The sequence below is a fragment of the Solanum lycopersicum genome, chromosome 5 (genome assembly GCF_036512215.1).
Source record: "Solanum lycopersicum chromosome 5, SLM_r2.1".
NCBI lineage: Eukaryota > Viridiplantae > Streptophyta > Magnoliopsida > Solanales > Solanaceae > Solanum > Solanum lycopersicum.
In genome coordinates this window covers 64,856,016-64,876,332 of record NC_090804.1, presented here as the reverse complement: position 1 = coordinate 64,876,332, position 20,317 = coordinate 64,856,016, and the positions used below count along the sequence as shown (strand labels likewise).

Below are 20,317 nucleotides of genomic sequence, written 5' to 3'. Positions count from 1 at the left end.
AGTGAATTATGCGAACAACTTTAAGGGGCTCTGTATGACTTAAGCCTTTGCATTACTAATACCATAAATTTCTAGGTATTGTTAATTCACTCCTCAATGCATAATAGAGTGTACAACTACTGCATTATTTATACATACCATGAAAAAATGCACCAATCAAAGGATTACTAATACATATAATTAATGCAAGCATTATTTTTGCTAATACACTTTACCAAACGACCCCTAAAATTATGTCAGCTAAAGTGCTAAACTATATTCTACTAATTTAAAAATAAAAATAAATAATACCTTCCTATATTTCAACACAATATACATAATGTGCTTCTTTTGACCATTTTCTCCTCTCCTTTTTCACAATCTAAACCAAAAATATCCGACAACAAAACCCACCCGACCCGATCACCATCGGAACCGTAACTGAGAAACCAAAAAATGGTGTTGCTCGGCGACGACGGCCGAGGTTACGAGCTAGCTCTGAAACTGGAGAGTCACGGCGTATGGCGTTCATGGCTCGGCGATTCACTGTATAACAGTTTCATTCACCTTCTTTCTTCTCCCTCTACTTGGGATTCTTTCATGAGAACAGACGATGCAAAAACTAGGGTTCAGATTCACCTACAGCTTCGTGTTCGTGCTCTCCTGTTTGATAAAGCATCTGTTTCTCTCTTCCTCCGATCCGATAAACCGCCGTCGTCAATTCACACTGCTTCCGTGATTCCGAAGTTCAATCCAAATTGTAAGCACTTTCATAAGCATTTGAATTGCAATGTGCGTTTTAAGTAGTTTTTTAGGTTAATTGTTTTGCAATTGCAGATTTGCAATTACATGGTGATGATGTGTATTTTACACTTGACAATTGTTCGCAAGATGGGGCTCAACAGCGTGAAGGTGTCTCTGGTACAAGCACTGTGTTATCTAAGGTGAAAGATATTTGCTTTCATGTGAAATTATTAACTTTAGTAGGTAATGTTCATACAACAACAGCAATAACATATCCACTTTGGTCCACAAAGTGGGGTATGAGGAGAGCATAGTGTACATAGACGTTACTCCTACCTTAGGTAGAGAATTTATTTTGATAGACCTTCTGCTCAAGGGAAAAATAGTCCAAAGCATTCCGGAATAAGTAGTATATGAAATAGAGTAGATAGTAACAAAAACAACAAATAGTAGCAGAACAGTAACTACGATAGGAAGTTAGTGGTCATATTAGTTTATTGGATGCTGAAAGAACTATGCAAAGCACGATACTTGGGGGTGAAAAACCACAGCTGGAACAGGATTACTTTTTCTGAAATTGATGACTTACTGTTAGTATGAATGGAAACTGGAGAACGTTCAATCAGACAATTTAATAGTTTTTTGACTCATGAAGGTAGGGAGACAGGAAAAGGGTGGTACTATTGTTGTTACATGTATCACTTTTCTCTTAACTCTTAAAAACTCGCTAGATAGTGGAGTGTAGATTAATGTTTCATTTTGTATGGTTGCTGTGGGAGAAAATAAGGTGAAGCTGTGGAGATGGCTACTGCTCTGAAATCCATGATCTGGTTTGGTTGCATTTTTTGATTCTGTTAATATTTAGCATGACTCACATTCCTTGCTTTTTTCCAGGTCCAATCTAAGTCAAGTTTTGGTGTTGGATCGAGATATAGCGAGTCAGAAGTTGATACAATGTCTCAGAGATTGAAGCTTGATGATTTACCTGAAACATGGTATAACCAGTTCTTTGAAAAATACAAAGCAAGTAAATCATATAGGTTACAGTTTGGTGACAGTGAAACAGAAAAGCGAACACCAGAACAGATGTCTTTTTATCGTAAAGTTGTTGAGAATCATAAGAGACGGCGTGTAGCTTTTAAAGTAGATCAGAACATTGGTTTTGGCATGTTGGATGATGGATCAAACCTGCAAAACTCAAGTTCAGATAACGACAACCCATTTTTTCCTGAAACAATGTCTGCCATGAATTGTGTTCCTGATAGTGCAGTCCTGCGGACAAGTCAACTAAAAGAGAACCAGAAAGTGGAGTTTAACGGGGTTCTAGATACTTTACCCCAAATAATGACCAAGAGTCCTATTATGATTGAGAGGCTTGGTATTAGACCAGAGTACCTTAGCATGGATCAAGGCAGCAATCAAAATCTTGGCAAGAATGGTGCTGAGAGGAGTAAGAAATGTCTGGGTGAAATGCAAGCACTTAAGTTATCACAAAAGGTGATGGCACGATTGCTGGGAAATGTGGGTTTTGAAGGCTCATCTGAAGTTCCACTAGATGTCTTGACTAAATTCATGAGTTGCCATATTCGTAAATTAGGTTCTACCTTAAAACTCCTTTCTGATAGCTACAGAAAGCAGTGTACAGCTATGGAACTTCTCAAGATGTTTCTCCATACAGATGGACATAGGTTGGTGTGCACTTCTTCATATGATATTTTCAAATGTTTGATTTGTTCCTCTTCAGTCTATTATAATCTCTCTGTTCTTTTTTTTTTTCATGAAGTATGAAAATTGGTTTTTGTCATCCTACAATGCAAGGTTTAACCTCTTAAAAGAATCGGCCTTCAAGTATGAAGGCAAGAATATCAAGGCTCATGGCTGTAACATATTTGCCAAAGAACATAAAAATAATGTTTCCTTTTCTTTTAGAAACAACATTCCTGCTGATTAAACAATAAAAAAACTTCCAGGGTGATTAGCTGTGCACTTTCATGCATCCACATTCAGTGATATTCTTAATGATAAAGATATCAGAGCAACATCTATTCAGTGATCTTGATAGTTGGTGAAAATTGTAATTGTTCTAATAACTTATTCATTGTGGTTTCTGTACAAAAGTTTGCCAAGATGGGAAGAATTTCACTGTAGGCTTTACCCACCTCAATTGGGAATTGCTGGTGTTAGAATTATTGCTTAAACTCATCCTCGACTCTTAGGGGTTGTGTCTGCATTTAATACGTCTGTTGCTGATCAAATTATATATATTGTGAAAGTATGGTCTCAGTAGTTGACTCTTTCTTCCTCTGTGAAAATTAAAAGCTCATCTCTTTCCAGGAGACTCTTCTGTGTTTTGTCCGATGTTCATTTCTCCAGTTCCGTTGTGCTTTATAATATGAGACCTGAATATGCTTTGGATGAAATTGGAGCTGATACATGAATCACTTGTTATTGAACCTTAGCTAAAACTGGTGCAATCTATTGAGGTTTTCTCATGGATTTTCCTTTTTTGCTCCGTCATTCTATGAAGTATTCGTCCATGTGAATGACACAATAGTCATACCAATTATACCCTTTTATCTTGCAGAATAGACTGTAAAAAGGATGGCTTTTGGAAGTTTTGATTTCTCTGTATCTCCCTATATACATATACATAAATAACTGATAATCTTGATACTCTCCTATTGCCTTATAAAAGAACAATAGTTTATTTCTCCCCTATCACTTTCAGTATCTATAACTCATTTTCCTTGTTTTGGCAGTAATCTTGCTATGTTATCTGCACTTGTGAAGGATAATACTAGGACTGTTGTGCAACAAACTCAGCAACAAGTACATGGATTCCAACAACAGTTGCAACCTCAGCATGCAGCTGCCATTCGACAGTCACAGCAGGTATGTCGATTTGTTGTCACTTGTCAGTGGTATCCATCAAGTCATATTGATGTTGTCATTGCGGTTCACTTCTGAAAATGGCATAAGATTTTGGTAATAGGTATGCAATTGTTTGGTTTGCATGTACAATTTTGTATTGGTTGGCCAAAAGCTTTTTCAGGAGATATCAATCTTTGCTGTGAGATGCATTATTTCTATTTTTTTCTTTTATATATGGAATTATCGTACTGAACAAAATAAGTAGAAAGACAGAAGATGTGCTGAGCCATTCGAATTTTAGGGGTCATTTAGTAGTCGGTACGTGTGGCTATGTGCGATTGGACTTGGTAGGATATCTCCTTCAACTAGATTGTATTGCATGGAAGGATTATATTTGATATTATTACTCCTGTCCTATGTCTGGTTGGAGCACTACTTTAAGGGTATCGTTTCCCTGGGCTTTGGCCTAGTGGTGGTAAGATCAGAAATTGTGTGGGTTTGGCACATCTCAAAGGCTCGAACTTTGTCGCAAACAAAAGCCTGGTATTTAAGTGGAGAAGGATAGAGGCCGAGCCAATTATCCTCTGAGTTCTGAACCATTTTTCATCGGCTCTTGGGGATATCTCGATTATCAAAATTAATTCAGCGATATCTCATCACTAGTCCCATCTGGTGTTTAATATGATGGCGGGATTAAATTTTAAGTTCCAAAAATTTTGGAACAAAGTTTACTACTCACCCTGTCCCTATTTACTTGTCCATAGTTACTCTTTTAGTTGTCCCTATTTACTTGTCCAGTTTGACAAATCAAGAAAGGGGAATTTTTTTTCCTATTATACCCTCATTTAAACTTCTTGAAAATTTTCAAGTTTTAATTCATCATTTTTGAAACCATAATTAATAAGGGTAAAATTATAACTTCACTTTGCTAATTCTTGCTATCTAAATGAGTGTGTCTTTTCTATAGTGGACAACTAAATAGGGACAAAGGAAGTACTTTTCTCATAATTCACTTTCCACCTCAGGGATCCAATTCCAAATATTGAATAGGAAAGCATCAACAATAAAAAAAACTTCCACTTATATTTGACAAATTATAGGAAAAAAATTGATGCACTACAAAATAAAGAACACAAATGAACTATGAAGAAACTGACACAAAAACTTTGGAAAATTTGAAGAAAATAGAGTTTTAGCATAATGCATAAAGTAAAAGATATCTAGTGAAACAAGAATTTGCATAACATGATTTGTATGAAAACTAGTTGCAAAAGTCCCTTCTAAAAATAAGAAATACTATTTGTAAAAAAGTTGTGCTTGAATTTTCCCAAGAAAACAAAGGAAATTGTAGGAGAGTAAATGGGTGCCGAAGTTGTGAGTTGATGGGTTACATCTTGTAGTTGATGTTGGAGGAGAGAGGGTCGGGGGTGGTAAGGGAAAGGTTGAACGGTAGGTGGTTTGCAACGTCAGGAAAGGGAGGAGGTTTTGCGGGCTGATGGAGAGGTGTAGTGAGTGAACCAGAGAAGAGGATTAGGACCAACAGACACACGGGCGGAAGAAGATTTTGCTCGAAGCCTTTTTGCATGTTAGGGGCATAAGTGTCTTGTTATATCATAATCAACTGGTATTTTTGTAACTGGGGTGGTAAATCAAAGTGTTTACAACAAAAGGGAATATGATAATGGGGAAAGCATATCAATTAATAAGGGTAGCAGTACAAATCATCTAGGGAAAAGAAGCATAACACAATGAAATAATACGGTGAGCTATGTTGCTCGGATTATTCTAAAATATTGACAGGTACATGTTGGGTACTCTAGAAATAGTGCATGTTTGGAGGATCCGACATGGGTATGACAACATTTTTGAAGAGTTCGAGCAACTAGGCGGTAACAGAAAATACAATACATGTACGCGACTAATATTACTACAGACACAAAGCTCCCACCAAGCCTAATTACTCCAGAAGTGAGTCAAAGTTCAACTACCTACTTACATCCTACTCTAATTTGTGGCCTCCAAACCCTCCTATCTAAGGTCATGTCCTCGGTAAGCTGAAGCTGCTCCATATCTTGTCTAATCACCTCTCTCCAATAGTTCTTCAGGCTACCTCTCCACATACCCACTATATCCAATCTATCGCACCTCCGTACTGGGACATCTCCTCTTATCTCAGTCTGGCTTCCTTCATCTAGCCCCCACTAAGGCCACTCCATCCTTGTTGGTCTAACCTACAACTCCGTAGAACTTACCTTTGAGTTTGTTTTGGAAGTTAATTTATTACATATATAGTTGGAACTCATCCACTTCTTTTTTTTTTTTATATTAAGTATGACCAGTTTGTAGGATATACGAAGTAAATAAATAATGGTAACAATTAACTATAATGAAATGAAATTTTAAACGATGTTACCAGTTTCAAATAATTGAAACAAAATTTTAAATGATTATTTTGTAGACAAACAACTTGATGTAAAGTATAACTTTTAAGATTGACGTTTTTCATGGTCAAGGTTGGGCATCATCATGGGTCCATTTGTGATTCTGATTTTTTGAGGGGTTATGGGCATAAACGATAAACCCATCATCAAAATCATTCTAGCCCAAACCCATAAAAATTTGTCAGATTACATGGGTTTTGGTTTTTTTTTCCACCCTTATTTGTAACAATCCATCCTCCCTTCCCCAAGGACAATATAGTAGCTTTGATAAATCTATCTGGAGGCCTAATGCTGAGTTGTACAAATCTGGATAAGAGTTGTACAAAATGCGGGATAATTTATCTTGACCTTTATTCCTTATTCAAAATCTACTTGATAATATTTTGGCTTTTTATTAGATCGTATACAATTACATCTTGGGCTATGTGCAGATATTAAGAATGCATCCTCAGATGCAGCAGCTTATCAATTCTCAAAATCTGACTCCTCAGCAACAGCAGCAGCTGATCAGTTCTCAAAATCTGACTCCTCAGCAGCAGCAGCAGCTGATCAGTTCTCAAAATCTGACTCCTCAACAGCAGCAGATGATCAACTCTCATAGTCTGACTCCTCAGCAACAGCAGCAGCTGATCAATTCCCAAAGTCTGACTCCTCAGCAACAGCAGCAGCAGTTGATCAATTCCCAAAATCTTACTCCTCAGCAACAGCAGCAGTTGATCAATTCCCAAAATCTTACTCAGCAACAGCAGCAATTGATCAATTCCCAAAATCTTACTCCTCAGCAACAGCAGCATCTGGAGAGATTGCGAAGGCGCCAGCAGTTAACACCTCGTCCTGGTATGAGTATGAACATGAACATCGACAAGGACAGGCCCTTAGTCGAAGTAAAGCTTGAACATCCAACTGATTTCCCAATGGACAACAATGCCTTTAATGCAATGACTGCGAGACAGCCACAGATGCAGCAGTTCCGTCAGCAGCAAATTGCAGCTATGTCATCTCCCTATGCTCAAAACACTAATCAGTTTAGGCCTATGTCTTCTCTTCAAATTCCTCAAGTGCAGTCACCGTAAGTAATATTATATGCAATAGAAGTTGTAGGCGTCTAACTATATCATACAATGTATTATCATATTCCATTTTTTTTACAGGAATATGGGAATGGCCAGGGCTCCCCCTGTAAAAGTCGAAGGATTCCAGGAATTAATGGGTGGAGATGCTACAATGAAGCATGATTCTGAAGAAAATAAGCTAATGTCTCCTCAAAAATAGTATTGCACCAATGGCTAGTAAGTAACGAATTAGCAGTAGATGGGCTCTTAACAAAGCTGGTTTCTTGTCACTCTTGTGAACTATTTTACATTGTTTAGCTAAATTATTTATACGCAGAATGACTGCTAAAAGAAAATTTAAGTAGGCATTGTACATTTTTCATCAGGATAGCTGCTGCGATCAGGTGTGTACCATATTCCGTTGTCATTCAGCTTTGTTCCTTAGAAATGTGCATATGTTTTATTTGTAGAATTTTATTTCCTTGTCTCATGAAGCCCTGTAATTTTCTTCAGCAAGCCTAATATATTCCGTGCTCATGCACAGAGAGTATTTCCTGCTGATATGTTGCAAAATGGGTACCTCAAGTTGGCAACATTTAAGCAAATGGATCACCATAATGTGCAGAATTTTTGCTTGTTATATTCACTATAGAGTTGTCTAGGGTGGATTAAGTGGAAAATAGACAGGTAGAATTAGATAGGAAGAAAAGGAAGGGGATAAATTTTATTTATTTTGTTTTTTGATTACATAGATTTCTAGGAACTATGCCCATAAGACATTTTTCTATGATCTTCCAAAAACTGAATTAGATCTTCTATATACTTATCATGTAGCCTTTTATTCCCATATATTGAACTGATTTCTCTTGCTTCCTCTCTAATTCTTCTTCCATCTTTTTCTACCATTACCAACTTCACTGAACTGGATACTGAGTCCCTTGTGTATGAACCATCCTCTTCATTTCTTGGTATTTCTATACCAATCTCCTTATCCTCTAGGACTCTTGCATTCAAACCTTGATCAACCAAAAATGGCAACATAATCAACGGGTGACCAAACATTAACCCTTCTATTATCGAGCTCCATCCACAATGAGTCAAGAATCCACCAACTGACTTGTGACTTAGTATCTTCAACTGAGGTACCCAACTCTTCCATACTATACCTCGACCATGTGTTCTCTCCTCAAACCCATCAGGCAGCTCAACGTAATCCATGTGTCCTGAGTTAGATAGCTTCCTCAAAACCCAGAAGAATGGTACCCCAGACAACTCCAACCCATAGGCCAACTCGTTGATTTCACGTGGACCAATAGTCACTTCACTCCCTAATGCTACGTAAACTACCGATCCTTTGGTTTGTTCATCTAGCCATCCTTTGATGCATGTCCAAGTCCCATTGTTGTCACTGTTGTCCAATGAAGGTGGCATTAACCCCACTGGAACTATAGGCCTATGGTGAAGATCCTCTAGTAACTTCAACCACTGACCTTCAAACTCATAACAGTGACGTATAATAACTACGTCAACATCCTTTATCGTAGCTCCAGCACGATATATGTCCGACACACCAGACACGTTCTTCTGCATGGCATCAACTACCCACTTAGCTTCATGGTGACGAAAAACCGCCTTTGTTTCAAACGGTATCCATTTCGGCATCACCATGAGATCCTCTGGTGTTGGTGGTGGATCAGTATAGCCAGTGAGCATCATGTCTGTAGATCCCCAAAAAGCCAAAAACCAAGCGTTAATAACTCGAAAAAAGCCCCTAGCGATCCTTAACCTAGTTGTGATTGGTGCTAACCAATAAGGTGCAAAATCATGAATAATCCAATCAGGAGAAGTTTTCTCCAAGAAACTTGTTAATTGAAGTTCCATTCCATCTAAGGCTTTTTTGAGATAGACAATATCTTTAGTGTGAATATCCATAGTTGCTTCTGCATTTTCTGGTAATCCATCAACATGAGGAAGAGGGATTTTCACTAAGGTTATTGATGTGGAATATTCAAGTGGGAGTTTTGGGAGTCTATCAATGTTTCTTGGGGTAGAAATGAAGGAGATTTTGTGACCTTTTTGAGCTATTAATTTGGAAAGTTCAAGGTATGGTATAATATGACCAAAAGCTAGCCAAGGGAACATGACTATATGAAGTTTGTTTGTCATGGCTTTAGAGCTTTGTATGTTTTTTCTGTGTTTTGTTTATAATAACATAGTCACAACTATATAAAGAGTGTAGACAGTGGAGTAAATGATCCCTTATGTTTGAGGGTAGGTTCAAAATAGTCCCTCAAGTATGTATTGAACAATTTTAGTCCTTCTCAATTTGCTGACGGTCTTTTAGAAACAATCTCTCTACCTTAACAATGTAAAGTAGCGGTAAGATTTGCATGTGCACACACCATCCTTTTCGGAGTCCAATTGGGAGATTATACTAGGTATGTTGTTGTCGTAAATTTGTTAAAAAGTTTACACTTTTAAGGGCCTATTTGGAGCCATGGATATTTTTTCACTTCCTTTTTAAATTTATTTTGGGGAACTGTTTGAAGAAGTCCAGAAAGTTGTTTTCACATCAAATTACACACAAAATTCAGAAACACTTTCAATTTAGATCCAATTCTCAGATATCATTTTTAACTTAAAACGAAATGCTATTTTTTTTTTCCTTCAAAATCTTACAATTTTTATGTCCAAATAGCCAAATAGTTTCTGCTATATATTTAACAAATTATATTGTCTAGATTTGACGAAAATAGTGGAAAAAAGATTTAGCTATAAAGAATCAAGATTTATATCCTCAAGTATAATAGATAATGTATCCTTTTGGGGAAATTTATTAAAATATTTAAGATAAACCAGTGAGATAAACATTATTGCAAGAAAAAAATATGAATTGTGTGACAGCAGTGTCAAATACTAAATCTAATGGAAGTGATTGAAAGGCAATAAAAAGTTTAATTAATTCAATAAAATTATTAAAAGTATATATCTGAACAGTAAATGACAATGATTGGAAGACTATTATAAATTATAATATTGCAATTATAGATGCAGACCTGTATAATGAAGAGAATAATACACGTTATTAATGTTAAATTAATAATAATGATGTTATAAGACCTCAAGACGATTATTTTTCTATGTATATATTTTAATGATCCATTGTTTTAATTAACTTGTCCTGATGTAGATATCACACGTAACAAGTAGTTCAAAATAATTGTTAAAAAAAGATTTTCCATTTTTTCCTTTTGCTAAAATACTATTTTCTCTATATTTCCATGTTTTTGTTTCAATAAATATGTAAATTAACGTTATTATTCTTTATTGTTGACAAATTATAAGAGGTTGATGCCACCACCATAAATTTGATGTTGTGGATGAGATTGCTCCTCTTTTAATCAACGGTCTTATGTTCGAATCTTGAATATGAAAAGAAATCTTTCAGTAGGGGCGTTATGCAGGCCGCAATATGAATTCAGATTAGTCAGATTTCAATCTAGGTATCAAATACTGGATGAGAAAAAATGAAGTTGCTATATTGACTTTCATACTATTACAATTAAGAATTAAGATATATGCTTACATAATTTTCCAAGGTAATCAATTACAAAAAATAATGATAATTAATAAAGAAATTAACCCCGCACTCAATATCATGTAAGAAAAAAGAAAATAATATTAACATATTGAGGTAATTAAAGTGGAAAATCCTCCTAATTTTATATGTATAATATTCACTTAATTGATTAATTTTGTTGTGGAGGTCCTTCCAAACGAATATAGTCATATTGATGGCCATAGAAAGGATTACCCCCTTTTATTTGCTTTAAATATATTGTATTTTCTCCCTTTTGTAGATGTAATCCTTGAATTTTAAAATTGAAGAGCCAATATAATCCATGTATCCCATGTCTAGCTATAGCATTACTCCTCCCAATTGATGGAGTTTCAAAGTGAGGCATTGTTCTTGAGGGGTTGTTGATCCTCCCCTAGAATTTCAAGAAAAAAAAATTAATATTATCAAAATAAAGATATCGTTTTCAAAGTAACACAAACCAGCAAGATGAAAGTTCAGATAGCCAACCAACTGAACTACTGAAATTCACTTAGATTATTTGATGATTTTATTTGAATTCTATTCAATTATCTTTCTATCATATTTCATTGCTTAGTATATCATATAACTATGGCTCGTGTCCAAGACCTTTAGTTAAATATATGGAAATTGATTATATTTTACAAATTCCAATAGAGGCTTGGCTATGTATTTGTATACCTGTAAATGGGAATAGGTTGCAGAAGCCAGTGCCACACGTAGTGTATAAGTTCCCTTTGGATCAACACTTGGGAGTTTAAATGAAATTTGCCATGTTGTTGGTATATAATTCTTGCTTCTAGTTCTCCTGCAATGAAATATAAGAGTATAAAAACTTTAGAAAATATATACAAAATATATTTAATTACTTGATTTAAATTAATGTAGTGGGAAATATGTACGACCTTTAAAGGATTTTTTTTAAAGGTTACAGTGCGTTAATAAATATCCACTTCATTTTTACTCAAAGGTCTCAAGTTCGAATCTTGAAAAGACCTCCTCCCTCCCCACCCAATCTCTCGATGCTCAGGACTGGATATCTAGAGCATAGACATATAATACGAGAGCACATCATCTGGTAAAAAAAGAACTGAGATCTGAGTTAGGGGAGTGTTGAGCTTTTTGCATCGGACTCTTTAAGGATGGGATAACTTCTGTACACAGTCTCACATAATCCTCCCTTCACAAGCTGACTTTTAAGATCGCCACAATCAATCAAATCCATGAATTATTTTTTAATCATGTAGTGAATTTGAATTAATTGAACCCGAGAAAAATATTGACCGAATAAGAAGTCAAAAATGAAAATATGAATAATGGTACTAACTAATAATAGTTACCTGGTTACATGAGCAAAGAACCAATCTTTACTATAATCACTAACACCAACTTTATACGCCAAATCTTTATTTGGATATAAATCAGTGTATCGATCCCACAAACCATATTGCCTAAATCTGTTCACATTACAAACAATAATCAAATTCATATCTATATAATTCAAACTTTATACTAAAAATAATAATTAAGCAAATATAAAATTAAAAGGGAAACTAACTTTTGTGTAGTATTGTTGAATAATTGATTTGTTAGGGCAGGCAATGGATCAGGCACAAAAAATTCTCCAGCACTCCTATCAGGAATTCCAATTTCCCATAAAGTTGGACCATATCTTGGAGGATCATAAATTAGGTTACCTAAGTTTATATCACTTCCTGCTTAATTTCGATAAATTTTTACATTATCACATCACTGAAAAGATACGTATATACAAGTAGCTTTCTATTGAAAGTGAGATATAATGACATGCACAAACTTTAGAAGGTTAGAATCAAGTATGACTCATTTATTAATATGTTTCGTCTTAATTGACGTATTCAATCCATCTATTTGTCACTGTTATATTAAATCCGTAAATTTTAAAGTACAAAAGGGGCAAAAGTAAAAAGACCTTGTTTGACAATAATGTCATAGTTGTATTTGTAATCTCCAATAATTCCAGGGACCCAAGAATACAAGTTATAAGTTCCAGGTCTAACACTAGTAATATTGAAGTGTCCAGTCTCATCTGTTTGAATCCAAAATTGATAACCCTGAAAGGAAACAAATACATTCGAGTCGATAAATTATACACAAAATTAACGATCATTCAAATTTTTATCGTAGGATGAGAGTATTAACCCCTTGATGAAAATTTTATCTCCGTCACTGCGGAAAACTCTTATAAACATTGGGGCCTTACTTTAGTCTCATATTGCCATGACCCAACATGTCCAGGAAGTGCTAATCCAATATATGCTGATTTTGCATAGACAGGATTTTTGTTTATGTACCTAAAAAAATAATAATTTGTATTAAAAAACATTAATTAATATTTTCCTCATAGTTTAAAACAATATAAACACGGTAAATTAATTAACTAAAGTACCTGTCTCGTACGAATAATTGACCTCTAATTGTACCACGTTCATTAGCATGAGGATAATCAATAGATTCTGGGAAATCATATGGCCATTTTGCAGTTTCGTCTTCCATCTGCATAGTAATAAATTGAATTTACGCGATTTTAATTTATATATACTGACAATATATAGTTATTTCACGTCAAATAACTTAAATCATAGAGTAAAATTAATTAATAACCTAGTTTAACAAGTTAAAATGCATGCTATGGAATATATAGTGATAATTATGTGATTATTTTGTTTCACCCAAAGTCAGAGTTCGGTGGAGATTTATGAATTCGAACGAATCTACTGACTTTTTCATAGATTCAGTATTTTTATTAAAAAAATTAAGTGCTTGTATAGGTATATCAACTTGGGAACTGGCTAACAAAGAATCGACAACTTAGAGGTAAGAAAGAGCGGTGAAAGTGATTTTCGCCCTACTGTTGAGGGTTTGAACCCCACTATCAATAAAAAAAAAATCTCTTTTTCTTTTTAAAAGAAGCATGCCGTGCAATATTTTTCTCTTTATCCTAAAATTTATAATCCCAAATTACTAACTCTAACTCCGTCTCTGATCACTTTCATCTTTCGTATAAGATAACTTATTCCATCATTTATATAAAAAATGATATACAATATTATTTTGAACTAAATAATACCTATAACCAAACGCAAGATAAAATAATACCCCGAGATGAATGAATTTACCTGTCTTTTAGCATCTTCCCAAAGTGTAGGGTGGTTATTACCAGAATTAGAGTTGAGGTAGAAAAAAACAGGCCCAAAAACTTTTTTCCATGGCTCTCCCTCTTTTATTTTGACTCCCAACTCTGGCCCTGCATAATGACCACTGAAAAATATCTGTAAAAAAAAAAAGAAAGATAAATATTGCTAGATTAATATTTGAAAAATCGTAATTAAGTTATTTTTTATATTTAAGAAACACTTTTGGAAGTCAAAATCTGAATTAAAAGTAGATTTAATTACTTTTAAGTCAATTTAAAGAGTTAACACCTTCTTAGTCATACGAGCTCAACTTAACATGAGTTAAACGAATTATATTTTTATAGACTAATTTTAACATAAAGATAACATAAGTTAAACGAATTATATTTTTATAGACTAATATTATAAAGACGACTTACCGCTAAAGAGGTGGGACCAGCATGAGAAGTAAGATCAAGCTTGGTGGGTCCACCATTACGATCTTCATAACTAGGTGTTATAACCCAAAATCCTACATGTGGAGTATTGCAAACCCATCCATGTACTTTTATATCCTTATTCTCAAATGAATATTGGTACTTATCATCCACCTAATATTAAAAAATAAATAAAATGAAATTAGGGATAGTTTGGTTACCAAAAATTAAGAAAATAATTTTCGATATAATATTTAAGGTGTGAGGGTTGCTCAGTTAGTTGACTATCCTTCATTAGTCTCTCACTTGTGTTAAAGTATCGAATCTCATTTTGCTCCTCCACTCTATGTGAAGTTGATCAGTTATCGAATTTCATTCTTTCTCTTGCCTCATCTTAAAAATAATATTATTATATAGTTTCGAATAATAATTGTGTTATTATTTTTACCTCTCCCTTTAATTTAGGATTTGATGGATTTGTTAGTCTAACAGCTTCTCTATAGTCAAGAATTTGTCCATCAGATCGATCTTCATCAGTTGGCATCATCCTTTGAATATCATCTGATATTGCCATATAATGGAACCTAAAAACATTCCAAATTCAACAAAAAAATGAATCTCATTAAATAAAGGATAAATACGAAAAAAAAAGTTTCTCAATAATATTAAACTTTGAATATTTCACTTATCGTGAATTATGAAAAAAATCGCAACGATTTACTTAATAGTTGAAATATGATTAGAGGGAGTAATTTTCTAGATTATTTTTCTGAGACGTTGAAATGCTAATATATAGCCCCAGAGTATTCATTTATTATTGGTGAAACTACGTAATTATATAAATATTTCTATTATATTTATTAATTTTTCTTATAGTTTGAAAGAATTAATTAAATTTTATCTCTTTATTTAATATATAATTTTACATCAATTTTTAAGTCAGATACATGCGAATTACATTAAATACATCCCATATATATTATACATGAATCTGCCTATATGCTATGATTCATAAGTAACTGAGATAACAGATATATAAGCGAGATGTAAAAGTGACGAACAAGATTTATCTATGTATTCCAGATACACGTGAATCTATTCGGATACAAAGTATATATTTAAGAAATTACACATAATTCTGCTAGAATGAATTTTTAATTTATATATTATATAAAAAAGAGAGTATGATATGATGATTTTTTTTTACAAAAATATAAATGATTGGAGTCTTACAGTGTCCTTTTGAGCTTAAAGGCAATTCTGGCTTCTTCAAGAATTAGGCTTGGCCAGCCTTTCAAGTGTTCAAATATTCCATATGAATAAAATCCAGAACTTCCCCTCAACATAACAAACCTGAAATTTTTTTATTTTATTTTATAAAAATTGTTAATATATTTATTAGTACAATTTTTAACTTTTTAAAATTCAGTACAAAATAATGATTATGTAATTAAAAAAATTTTTTAAAAAACTTACCTTTTGTCAATGTTAAGAGGAAGATCATGTGTAGTACCATTATTTGAAGGATTCCATGTTTTTGTAAAAGAAACTTCAACTTTATTTTTGTCACTAGCAATGACTCTGAATTTTGTCCCTAAAAGCCTGCAAAATATTTTTATTTGCATGCTTAATTCTAATAAATAATACCCTCTATCCAAATTTATATGTTACTATTCGAATTTCGAAAATCAAATAATTTCTTTTTTATTAAAATTATTTTTCGTATCTTCTAAATAATTTTGAATTTCAATTATTTGACTTGCATATACATTTTATATACTTTTCAAGATATATAAACTTCATTTTTTTAAAAATATAAATATTTCATGTTAATATCGAAGAGTTCAACTCCCAAAATTCGAAAGATTTTAATCTATCGCGAAAAGAATAACTTACATATCAAAAGTGTGATCTTTGTCTCCAGGACGTTCCCACACTGTATCCCAATATCTACATAATTAATTAATTAATCAATTAATTAAATTATTCATTTTCAATTTTTTTTTATCTTTTGAGTTATATATATATTTTTTAAAATAGAAAAAAATTGGTTATAATTAACTTACCCTCTATTTGTATCTTTGAAGTCTGTCTCTAGTACATTATCAATACCATTGTAGCTCACCCCAGCAATGGATCCAGTGGGATTAGTTAGGTTAACCTTGACAATGCCATTATCCATCACCACCTAATAATATTTTTAACATTACCTCATCAATTAAATAAGATAGATATACATAAATTTAGCTAGTTTAGGAGCTAATTACTTAGATATACTTTAGTTTGAAATTATATGAATCTTAGCAGATCTTGGTGTATCTAGATATATCCGAATACATGTATCCCAAAATACATAGAATCAAAATCAGGTGTAATTTGTTCTAGCTTATACTGTATTCAAGTGGATTCATATATATTTCGAATACATATATGACAAATCTCACTCGCCTCCCTCCCTATCTTGATCACGATATATCTTTCTCAATATATATAATAGAAAACTTTTAATTACTATTAAGATACGTAATTATTTGAAAAAGTAAAAGTAGAATTAGTTTATAAAGTATGTATATATGTCTAATGAGATAGTTTTCCCACGAATTATTATTCAAAATCACATAAAAAGAACATTTAATCCCTCTATAGTCGATGTGGGAGAAACGGAATATAGAGTACCATTCCATTCTCATGATGTTGGTTAACTGAAGCATAAACAATATAATATAATAGCCTAACATTAAGTAAATCATTAATTGAAATGTATAAGACTCCGATATCATTTTATATAAAAATAAACATGACTTAATTGTATAAAAAATGTTTATACCAATAGTATATATAATTCAAACTCTACTAATTAAGAATTAGTGAAAGTGGATACTTACATAATTACTTGAGATAAGCAGTTTGACAGGAGGAGTAGTTGATGACAACTTTTGACTATTTCTTAGTGGAGTATGCCTGAAATTAGAATTTAATAAAAAGAAGAAAATTGGATATAAGTTTACAACTAAGAAAATAACTAAACCATTATAAACCTTTTTAAAAGAACATAAAATTAATGTGATATGTAGTATTTCTCTAATACTAATACACTTCAAAACAAAATGTGAAGAGATATTATATGCAAATTAATATCCCATATTACTACATGTTTAGTTTACATAGACAATGATTTGAAAGTAATAGTCTTATGCTGCCTCTTACTTTCAATTTTGTTAACTTAATTTCTAATATTTTGATTTTCGTTATTCTGACTAATTCGTACTGAAGTGATAAAAAACACATTTTATTGTGAAATTCATTATTTCAGAATTTAAACTCCGAGACTAAATTATAATTAACCGTGAATGGAAATTACCAACTTGATTTTATTCCATTTTACCACATAATAAATATATTTTAACATGCATGCAAGTTGTCATAAAGGTTGGCTAAATTGCCATACCTATGGAATAGGTTGTTCAATTAATTCTTACAATTTTTGTAAAACTAATTATGTTCAAGATCTAGGGACAATGTGAAAGAAGAAATGGTAGAATCAATTAACTTATGACTAATTTAATGCTAGCTAGAGAAAATAGTACTTAAGTGGATGGAACTTTTTTCAATTGTGAGTTATGACTTCTTTTTTTAAAAAAAAAACCTTTTTAGGATATTTAGTATAGTCTTCATTACATGAAAGTAAAAAAAGAAATAAATAAGTAAAATTAAATTCTTATCAATTGTCATGTTTGATGGCTATAAATTAAATCAAATTAGAAATGCTTAATCATATCATATATAGAATCTATGCAAGATAAAGAGTTTGAAATAACAAAAGATGGAGGCAATATTTTTCTTCATATGATAAGAAAAATGCACCAACATCGTAAATTATAATACTCATTTCACCGATTTTTTGTTCGGATTTCGATAGTATCGAAACCCTATATAAAACTATTTATTTCGTACCTAATTAAATAAAATAAAATATCATATGCATCTCATTTTAAGAAACTTATCAACCTAAAAGTATATCAATCTACTCGATGCGTCAATCGCGACCTTAATTAGATACTCAAAGACCTCGTTTTGTGACACATATTGTTTGCTTAACTAGGCTAGGTTGACATAAATTTGTCTTTTGGGCTACACCATATGGAACCCCAAAAGTTCACAAACTAGGTAAACTTAAATTAGGTCTTATAATCTCTTTCACTTAATTCTCACATTCAGACGTGAGATTTATCTAAAATATCATGTGTATCTCATCTTCATAAGTAAAAAATGCATCATCTAACATAGATAATGATGAATTCATAACTTTATATTGGGAAAAAAAAATAAGTTATCATAAAATTTACCTAAAATAGTCCGTTCTTGAACCATTAACAAGCAAGAAAAGATGGAAAACAACTGCAAAAAACCATAATACAAGATGTTGTAGTTGCCTCTTCCACCCTATCGTATTCTTCATTTTTTTAACTCTGCAACGCGAACCAATTAACGCCAACGTTAATGACTGAGTACAGAGTTTAAGAAAAAATAATTCACGATCTTAAATATGTATACCATGAAATCTCAGCATGGCTATATAAACATATCATTTATTAAAGAAAAAGTGAAAAAAAAAAGAAATTTGAAATCACATTATTTCCAAGTGTATAAAATATCATTTTAAAAATTAACTAAGAAGAGAATAATGTTGTTTCAAGGATATAAAAAATGATAAAAACTTTTATGTATCATGTGTTTACACCGAACTATATTAACTTATTACTGAGGTGAAATATATACAATAAAGAAGTGGACAAATAAATACATATCGTTCATCTATTAATTTGATATAAATATCGACAGTTGATAATTCGTCTTTACCAAAAAATGTTATTTGATGTTAAATAAATGGAAATAAGAAAAAAAGAAAAGTTGCATGCATACCTTAATAATCACTAGAAATGAAAGAAAAATTATAGAAATGAATTCTTTATAACTAATCTTCAAATGTATATATAGGCTTCGAAGCTTATAGGTATTAGATAGGCTTCGAAGCTTATAGGTTTAGATGGTCTAATATTTATTTATTGTAATATAATAGTGCAGTTAGTATATGAAAAATCTAGCTGAATCCTATACCAAAAAAGTGTGTTTTGTTTATTATATTATATTACATAGTATAGAAAATATAATTTCACGTTGAATAGAAGTTTGACTTTTAATTTATATTAGGTATTTAGGTATTTAGGTATTTACTGTTGACCAATGTGCTTTTTTAATTGGGCAAAAACGCAGACACAGGGTTTTTTTCTATACACGGCAATTGCTACAAAATATTAAAAAGAATATTAGAATCGTTGTAATTTTATATATTTGTGGTACATTTTTTTTCTTCACTTCTTGGAGAGTTCCAAAATATTTGACACAATTATAAAGTATCTACATAATTTTTCACAATTTTAAGTATTCAAATTAAATTAAATATGTAGACTTCAAAATATACATAATGTATTCTGTTCGTTTCAAAATAAGGATCACTTTTTCTTTTGAGGTGTCTGATCAATTTGTTAATATAATTATATCAGCTCGATATTTTTTCTAAAATTTAAGATTTGGATATTCAATAATTATACAAACAATACTATAGTATTGTATTTATTCTCATATCAATATAATATTAATAGAATTCACATTGAATCTCGAGAACGGAAAGTGATAAAATCCGTTCTAAATGCTTCTACAATTTCAGAAAATTAACGACAGGTGGAGACTATCATCGGCAATACATTTTGTTATACATCCAACAAATACTTGTAATTAACCCCTCTTGTTAAAATTAATTTTGTGTTTAATTTCTAATTAGGAACTATGTTTTTTTAATAAAAAATTGAAATATTAATTTATTTATGGAAAGTTGTACAATTTGGTCAAGTGAAGTCGTTAATGGATTTGTCAAAGTCTGTTTTGGTGGTTGGCCCTAACTTTAATTTGGTAAACATTCCACTCATTAACATGAAAAACACCCACAAAAAATTCTACAAATATACATTTATGGCTAAGA

The 20,317-nt window shown here is 32.2% G+C and overlaps 3 protein-coding genes across 4 annotated transcripts; 1 reads left to right on the top strand and 2 right to left on the bottom strand.

The window, feature by feature from the left end:
* The first annotated feature begins 289 nt into the window (after positions 1–289).
* On the top strand, positions 290–7,559 carry LOC101259248 (uncharacterized). Its single transcript, XM_004239981.5, has 6 exons — positions 290–739; positions 817–923; positions 1,618–2,411; positions 3,483–3,615; positions 6,467–7,104; positions 7,187–7,559. The coding sequence occupies exons 1-6, from the start codon at positions 436–438 to the stop codon at positions 7,305–7,307; spliced, it is 2,097 nt and encodes a 698-aa protein (XP_004240029.1). The 5' UTR covers positions 290–435; the 3' UTR covers positions 7,308–7,559.
* Positions 7,560–7,780: 221 nt separating this feature from the next.
* Positions 7,781–9,586, bottom strand: LOC101260140 (putative UDP-rhamnose:rhamnosyltransferase 1). Its single transcript, XM_069298604.1, has 2 exons — positions 9,561–9,586; positions 7,781–9,278 (listed from the first exon to the last, which is right to left on the bottom strand). Exons 1-2 carry the CDS (start codon positions 9,584–9,586, stop codon positions 7,844–7,846), a joined length of 1,461 nt encoding a protein of 486 aa, XP_069154705.1. The 3' UTR covers positions 7,781–7,843.
* A 1,019-nt stretch (positions 9,587–10,605) lies between these two features.
* Positions 10,606–19,287, bottom strand: LOC101260438 (rhamnogalacturonate lyase B-like). Of its 2 annotated transcripts, XM_069298179.1 has the most exons (17): positions 19,201–19,287; positions 18,624–18,746; positions 17,163–17,238; positions 16,344–16,465; positions 16,174–16,227; positions 15,754–15,879; positions 15,511–15,630; positions 14,726–14,861; positions 14,281–14,451; positions 13,844–13,996; positions 13,114–13,220; positions 12,928–13,018; positions 12,637–12,778; positions 12,244–12,400; positions 12,026–12,142; positions 11,367–11,493; positions 10,606–11,079 (listed from the first exon to the last, which is right to left on the bottom strand). In XM_069298179.1, exons 2-17 carry the CDS (start codon positions 18,734–18,736, stop codon positions 10,837–10,839), a joined length of 2,055 nt encoding a protein of 684 aa, XP_069154280.1. In that variant the 5' UTR covers positions 18,737–18,746; positions 19,201–19,287; the 3' UTR covers positions 10,606–10,836. The 2 variants fall into 2 exon arrangements, with proteins under 2 accessions (XP_069154280.1, XP_019069368.1); XM_019213823.3 differs by lacking the exon at positions 19,201–19,287 and having other exon boundaries at positions 18,624–18,807.
* Positions 19,288–20,317: the final 1,030 nt, after the last annotated feature.

Bases quoted from the DNA above. Each gene is read 5' to 3' on its own strand.
- LOC101259248 (XM_004239981.5), top strand. From the start codon at position 436: ATGGTGTTGCTCGGCGACGACGGCCGAGGTTACGAGCTAGCTCTGAAA. The intron at 740-816 runs GTAAGCACTTTC...TTGCAATTGCAG, and splicing joins TCCGAAGTTCAATCCAAATT to ATTTGCAATTACATGGTGAT. The intron at 2,412-3,482 runs GTTGGTGTGCAC...TTGTTTTGGCAG, and splicing joins CTCCATACAGATGGACATAG to TAATCTTGCTATGTTATCTG.
- LOC101260140 (XM_069298604.1), bottom strand. From the start codon at position 9,586: ATGGCTCCAAATAGGCCCTTAAAAGT. The intron at 9,279-9,560 runs GTAAACTTTTTA...AACAAAACACAG, and splicing joins CCAAATAGGCCCTTAAAAGT to AAAAAACATACAAAGCTCTA.
- LOC101260438 (XM_069298179.1), bottom strand. From the start codon at position 18,736: ATGAAGAATACGATAGGGTGGAAGAGGCAACTACAACATCTTGTATTA. The intron at 15,631-15,753 runs GTAAGTTTTTTA...AAAAAATTTCAG, and splicing joins CCTCTTAACATTGACAAAAG to GTTTGTTATGTTGAGGGGAA. The intron at 12,401-12,636 runs GTCTTTTTACTT...GAAATTAAGCAG, and splicing joins TGACATTATTGTCAAACAAG to GAAGTGATATAAACTTAGGT.